Raw genomic sequence first — 7,255 nt, 5'->3', positions numbered from 1 at the left:
TCTATCAGTTATTGAATTTGTATTCAATATAAGATCGTTCATGGAGTTTCCTATTCATCTTGGAAATTCAACAAAATTGCATTTTCCATCCTAGTCATTGATATTTCGATGACTGCTTCAATTCTCAAACCCACTGAAAATTAAACATCACTTTTAATTAAATTTAAATAGATTAGAAATGCAGAATAATAATTGCCTGAATTTTTATAATTTTCGTCATCATGTCCTTGAGGAGAAAAGTTTCATTGAATATTCCAGAAAATAACTAATTTTTCAGTAACGGCATGCATGGGAATCTCATATAAATCAACCGTTACTAAGAATTTCTATATTTTTACGATATTTTTACGATATTTTTTAAAATTCTCGGCATAGTTTTTCCGCGTGTTCTTCACTACCGAAGCAAAATAAATTGAGCCGGGGAATTAATCTCATTGTCCAGAAAAATTAAAACGCGCGAAGAACAATGGAAATTCCCGCAGAAATCCAAGAGAATTTTCTAGCGGATGAACTAGCTTTTCTATCGGATCCCTCCGCAAGTGTAGTCTAAACAGGAAGAAAGTTACCAAAAGTTCGAAATTTTGGTTCAACAACTCCACACGATAGAGCCGGTTTATTGAACCAGATTGTCAAATAGCTTAACTTTTCCTATCGGCATTATCCTCCTGAGCTCTCCAGCTGAAAGTGAGAATGATAGACTTCGAAAACTGGTGGAGGAAACTTTCCGTGCGGTACCCACAGGCGCTATATAAGAGACAGTCGTTGCGCCGCGGCCAGAAAAATCTCGCGTGCTCATAGGAATATCTGTTTTCGATCTCCTCGTGAATTTAGTTTTTCATTTCTACCCCGACGTATTGTAATTGCCAGGTAAGCACAAATACCCACGAAATATTTTTTTACGATTTCAAAAGTTGCAATTTTAAAATGAAATTATTTTTTATGAATGAAATTTTATTAATGGAATTATTAATTATGAGTGCATAAATGAAATTATTAGAGTTGTTTACAAGCATTTCTATCAGATATGTCGAACTCTTGGAACGAACTTTGCATTGATTGCTTTCCCCAGAGGCAGTAAATCCTGAGTTTACTTCCTGCTGAGAGTCTGTTCGACTGCTATATTTGTAGCGAAGTGATAAACTAGTATAAATGTATTTCCCTCGTAAATTTATTATTTCCTCGAATCAATAGTTCTCTTGAACTCTCCTGGATAATTGTTTGCACTTATTCTCATTCAAAATTTCGCTACAGATCGTTATAAAATCGTTTCTCAATTATATTGCACCTATTAAATATCGAAAGGCTCATTAATTTAGAATGATTAGTGTTAATTAAAACATAGCGATTAAGAATGCAATTGAAAGAATTATCGATTTGTAATAATATCAACCCTTCGTTATTCACGTAGTTGTTGAAGACTTTTCTGATTAATTTTTAGAATCGAAAATAACACTAGCAAAAGGGGAAAACCAGATAAAAATATTGAAAATATTAATTTGAATAAATTTAATAAATTGAATAAACAAAAAATTTAATTTGATAAATTTCAATTTTAAAATATTTAAATATTGAGGGGCTCGTTTTATTTATATTGATTAATGTTCATTAAAACGAAAGTGAGACGGAAAAAAACATTGACATCAGAATAAAAAAAAGAGCGGCGACAATTGGGAAACGCGAATTTCAGAGGAGTCGTTTTGGGACGAAGAATGCAAACACGATGCATTCTTCGTCTTCCCCAATTGCATTTAGAATGCATCGGAACCCTTCGTTACTCGCGTAGTCGTAAAAGAATTTCCCGAGTAGTTTTCTTCATCGATAAAAAAAATTGAAGAAGAAGAAACGCATTAAATATTGAAAGGCCCATTTTATTTAGATTGATTGGTGTTCATCAAGACAAAAATGAGTCGAAGGGAAAAAGAACATTGACATCAGAAAAAAAAGACCGGCGACAATTGGGAAACGCGAATTTCAGAGACGTTTTAGGAAGAAGAATGCAAACACGATGCATTCTTCGTCTTCCCCAGTGGCATTTAGAATGCAACTGGAAGAATTAGCGATTGGTAACACCATCAACCCTTCGTTACTCGCGTAGTTGCAAAAGAATTTCCGAGTATTTTTTTTATCGAAAATAAAACTTAAAAAAGAGAGAAAGCATGAAGCAAAAATTCCACAGGTAATGTTTATCTTTAAGTGGTGACCAAAATGATTGAATAAGCCGTGGAACGCACCCCACGTGCGTAACGCAGGGGTAACAATTTTTCTGATGTAATATTGAAAAATGTGATATCATGAAAGCGCATAAAAGTTCGAGAGTATTTGCCAATCGGTGGCTGTATAAGAATCCTGCGAGTGCGAATGCCGGGGGAATAAAAAGTAACAGACACTTAAAAAAGAAAAACGGCATAAATGGACAGACCGGTTGTTACAGTTTCCAATCCAGTTGAACCGCTGCAATTTATCCTTTCATATGCGGTTGCGCAACGCCTTTCTTCAGGCGGTATGATGTATAGGTGTGAGGTGTGACACTTTGACTGTATTTTTGGCATTCCATCAGAAAGCCGCAATTTAAATTCATCATTTTGAGGCGTTGAGAGGGTCGCGGTGAATATCCATGGAGGAGATGAAAAAACAACGAAAGTCGTTAGGAATCCGTCACAGGAAATAAGACGAATGAATTCGGAGGGCAATTTGTTGTTCTTACAGAGCCCGTGCGATCAACCGTGAATCCTGCTGGGAATGTAGCTTGTTCGAATTGTTCCGTACGAAACTTTATTCATTATATCGCCCAGCTTGGGCGTGAGTCTGGTCTACTTGTTGTATCTTTTTGTGCACCTCCACTGCTCTCACTGGTGAGTGAAAGTATTTGCTCACAATCTAGATGTAACTTGTATGCATTAATCTGTAATTCAACGATTCAAGGCGTATTGTTACCGATAATCTCGAGCAAGCAATTATCTTTGGCCACATATGGAATTGACGAGTAAATAAAAGAGCAGTTGAAATTCAACAGCAAAATTAAAAGAATAATTGTCTTCGTTATTCTTTATGAATTTGAATAAATTTTCTGTAAATGTGAATTCTATCGAAAAATTCCATAACTTTTCTGCAATTTTTTTAAAACTAATTAATCATTTAATTAGTAAACTTATTAATTATTCAATTTTTTGTAATTAGAATTCAAAAAATTTGAATTTCTAGTTTACTTATTATATTGAGATTGTTTCTAGAATAGAAATTCTTCAGCTCAGATTTTTTATACATTTCTGATTGAATTTTTAAAAAAGAGAAAACAATGGAGCAGAAACACGCGGGGAATTTCTGTAGAGAATTATAATTTTAAGGCGTATTGTTGCCAACACTCTCCAGCAACCAATTACGTTGGGCCACATATGGACTTGAGGAATGAATAAAGGAGTATTTGAAATTCACTAGCAAAATTGAAAGAATAATCTTTAAATCTTTCTATTTCACCCATTCTACTAAAATTGTTTCTACAGTAATTCTTCAGCCCCAATTCTCAAGGGTTTCTTGTTTAAATTCTCTAATAAGAGAAAAAAATAAAAACACGCGAAGAATTTCGATAGAGACCATAAAAACAGGATCAGTTGTAAAAAAATGAAAACGATGTGTCCTTTTTTTCGATATTATCACAAAAATTTTAGATGTTATCACAAAAAAATGTGCACAAGAACTCCGCAATTTCGCCATAGAATAGATGAAAACTAAATGCCGAAAATAGAATGGTCCCCAAGAATTTCCCAGCGAAGTCTTCTCTCCTAAATTTCTCCCTGCACGTAGAATTATTCCCCACAGCGCGCAAATTTTAAAAGATTCATGTGTGAGCATGGTAAATGACTTGTTCTCCTCTGAGCATGAAATCCTGCCACGCAAAATGATGGAAAAAAAGCAAAAAGCGTCGGTTCTGTATGCCAGGCACACTTTCCCATGGAAGAAATTCGATTTCAAACTCCTTTCATTTCTCGCTGTTTGTTAAGTGCTTTGAATATTTTCGGAAGAGCCGCAATCCTTCCCATATGCAAACACGTATTTTGATGGTGCAGGGGAAGAATGAGTAATAGCCTGTGAAAGTTTATAATTTATTCCGTGCCTCTCGTTCCAGAAATGTATCGTATATTTTTACTCTTGTGGGTAACTACCGCGGCTACCCAGAGCTCTTACAATGTCGATTCCCGAGGGTCTTCTTTTTTGGGAAAATCGAACAATCTCGGACCTCTATATACCCCCGGCCTTGGAGCCGCCAGCAGTAGTTACAGAGATGACAGCTACGAGGATAATGCGGTGACGCCTACGCCAGTGCCACCGCCAATTTACCGACAATCTCAGCAGCCTGTAAATAGCGGAGAGAAAGTTATTTATATAATTTCCAATTAGATTATTACCCTAATTCGCTCTCGTTTTTCAGCTGTACCGCAAACCCACATCCTCGTCGGACGGAACTATAAGGATAGTTTCAGGCCTGCGGGGAGGACCGCCGCGGAACGGGCCGTACGACAAAAATGCACCGGTAAAAGACTTCACTGGGCCTTGAGACCTATTGAACAGTTTGTTATACATGACGAAATATGCGAACAACTAGGGAAAATTGCGAAAAAATTCATTTTTTCCCGTTTTTACCTTCAAAGTGGTCCTTGCGCCGTAGTTTCCGTACGATTTTAGTTTTTTTTATGTTCGTTACACTCCAAAGAATACAGTTAAGCATCCGATTTACTTTATTCGCAATAGATCATGAATAGATGAATTTTAAATTTCATCAATTTTCCGCGTTTCTAGAGTAGAGTAGAATTTATGCACGGAGAGTTCAGTAAAAATTACGGAACTCACGGTTCGCTCACCGATGACGGAATCGACTCAGAAAGTTTAAGTGACGGTATCGTAATTTTTCACAGGAGATCTCAGGGAAAAATTGCGGATCCCCTGGAAAAATTCCGTGATTTTAGTAAAAAAATCACCTTACAGTTCCGTAAAATGTCCTACAACCACATTTCGCTCCGGAATTACAGAAAGGATACGTGATTTTTATTGAATATTTCTCTCCGTGCGAAATTCAAAATTCATTTCAGTGGTGAAGTGGTAAACGAAGACAAGTCGACTTATCTCCCATAGTTTTTGAGAAATATTTCTGAATCTAAGGGAGATGGCGAAATTTTCATAATCACATTTGTTGTAGCATTTAATCGGCTCCACAAAAAAGGTTATAACAAAAATTTTCCTATCTTCCTTAGATTCTGAGATATTGATTGAAAACTGGTCAATAGTCAAAATTGACTTATCTCCTTTTACCACTTCGCTACTGATTTATTCATGATCTATTGCAAATAAAGTAAAACGGATGCTTAACTTCATTCTGTGGAGTGTAACACACATTTAAAAAAGGCTAAAATCGTATTGAGACTACGGCGTAGGGAGCGCTTTGAAGGTGAAAACTGGAAAAAATGAAGTTTTTCGTGGTTAGACGGGGCAAAATCAATCGGGTCGGTGATTCTCCCTAGTTATTACCATATTCCATCATAGGCCCATCAAGGCCCAGTGAGGAGTTGTAAATTTCACCGACGTATCCCCTTAAATTATCCAAAGGAGATACATAAGAAAAATTCCGTCGTTGAATGTTTACCGATGTTTACTGAGACATGGTAAAATTATTTTCATAGCGGGAGGAACCCCTTGAGGAAGAGAAGGATGAGCCCGATCGCTTGAGCCTCTTGTTGCCGCAGAGCAAATTCGACTGCATTGAAAAACAAACTGGGTACTATGCCGATGAGGACCTCAATTGTGAAGTTTTTCATTACTGCCATGATAATGCTAAACACTCGTGGATATGTCCGGAAGGTTTCACGTTCCACCAGGTAATATTGCAGTGAACATTATTTCTGGGGTCATTGTTGAGGAAGAATTAAATTTATGGACAGTTTAGCAGTAATTGACAGAATCGTAAAGTAAAATATAGGTTTAAAATAAAATGAGAGGATAATGAAATGGATGAGTACTGAAGAATAATGAGCCGTCACTCCGTCAAGTTTCACTGGAAATTCAACGGAAGTCTAGATTTTTGGGCAGCAGCAAGACGAGGATTCGCTCTTACTTGATTTGTCAATCACAAGATGAATATTCAGTACCAAATTACACTGAATTTTCAATTAATAGGGGATTCGAGAGTATTTTTCCGAATGTTCCTGATTTCTATTAATTCTCATGGAGCGCCTTCGGCGCGTGATATAAACCTCCCACTCGCCAAAAAACACTTTTTTGCACTCGTTATGAAATATACTATTTCATCACAAGGCATGTAAAGTGGGGTTTTGCGCACGTTGAGCGTGCGTACTATGTCATCCTACGACTAACAAGTGAAATTTTCAAATAATCACTCAACAATTTTCAGGTTCACTTGATATGCATGCCCCCGAGTGGCGACATAAACTGCAAAAAGAGTTCAAAATACCACTTTGTCAATGAGTACTTGTACAAGCCTCTGAATCAAGAGGAAGCAGAAACAAAACCAAATGTGACACTGAGGTACAGCGAAAGATACTACCCCGGGGACATATTCACGGATGAGCGCGAATCGGAGGAATACGAGCCCTCTTCGAACCTCCAGAAGCGGCCATCTCACCAGCAATCTTATCTGAGCCAGCATTCACCAACGGGCAATAGTTTACCATCAGCATCGCGCCCTGTTCCCCACAGTTTTTCACAATTCCGTGCGCCCGCCAATCAGGTATTCCGCAGTCCCGAAGAGGTAAATATCCCATTGCAGCAGAGACGGCCACAGCAGCAGCAACAGATTCTCCGGAGATTTCCCACGATACGTCCTGAAGAGGACTACGAATAAGTTTTTGTAATAAAGAAAAAATCCCATATTTTACGAGTATTAAGAGACTGCTGATGAGATTTGGGTGATATACTGATATATGTGTAATAAACTCGACATTTATTTCGAACGTTTTCGTAGCACCTTCAGACAACTCCGATAAATATTTCGAATGGCGAGTGAAATGCATTGAATTTTCAGTGAGTTTTGAATTTCACTGAGAATTCAATGAAGTTTCACATTTTGATGTGATGCGGGGAGAAGATGAGATTTCCTGAAATTACTTGAATCTTCAATCAAAATTTGAGTACCGTCAGTGACCCAGTCATGGAACTTTTAAGAAATGAGGCCCAGTTATGGAATCGTAGTGTTTTCAAGAACTTAGAAGTATTGTTGAATGGATTTTTTTGGATTTAGAGAAAGTAT

General features: G+C 37.2%; 1 protein-coding gene across 1 annotated transcript; it reads left to right on the top strand.

Moving 5' to 3' along the window:
• Window positions 1–795: 795 nt before the first annotated feature.
• On the top strand, window positions 796–6,897 carry LOC107042836. Its single transcript, XM_015264061.1, has 5 exons — window positions 796–867; window positions 4,124–4,353; window positions 4,427–4,528; window positions 5,673–5,867; window positions 6,401–6,897. Exons 2-5 carry the CDS (start codon window positions 4,126–4,128, stop codon window positions 6,848–6,850), a joined length of 975 nt encoding a protein of 324 aa, XP_015119547.1. The 5' UTR covers window positions 796–867; window positions 4,124–4,125; the 3' UTR covers window positions 6,851–6,897.
• The last annotated feature ends 358 nt before the right edge of the window (window positions 6,898–7,255 follow it).

This window comes from Diachasma alloeum, unplaced genomic scaffold (genome assembly GCF_001412515.2).
Source record: "Diachasma alloeum isolate Michigan unplaced genomic scaffold, Dall2.0 Dall_scaffold_00176, whole genome shotgun sequence".
Classification (NCBI taxonomy): domain Eukaryota; kingdom Metazoa; phylum Arthropoda; class Insecta; order Hymenoptera; family Braconidae; genus Diachasma; species Diachasma alloeum.
Note: the sequence above shows the minus strand (reverse complement) of the source record. Positions and strands in the feature narration are given on the sequence as shown.

Coding starts and splice junctions, on each gene's coding strand:
- LOC107042836 (XM_015264061.1), top strand. CDS start 4,126: ATGTATCGTATATTTTTACTCTTGTGGGTAACTACCGCGGCTACCCAG. Junction 4,354..4,426: donor ACCGACAATCTCAGCAGCCT/GTAAATAGCGGA, acceptor CTCGTTTTTCAG/CTGTACCGCAAACCCACATC. Junction 5,868..6,400: donor AAGGTTTCACGTTCCACCAG/GTAATATTGCAG, acceptor AACAATTTTCAG/GTTCACTTGATATGCATGCC.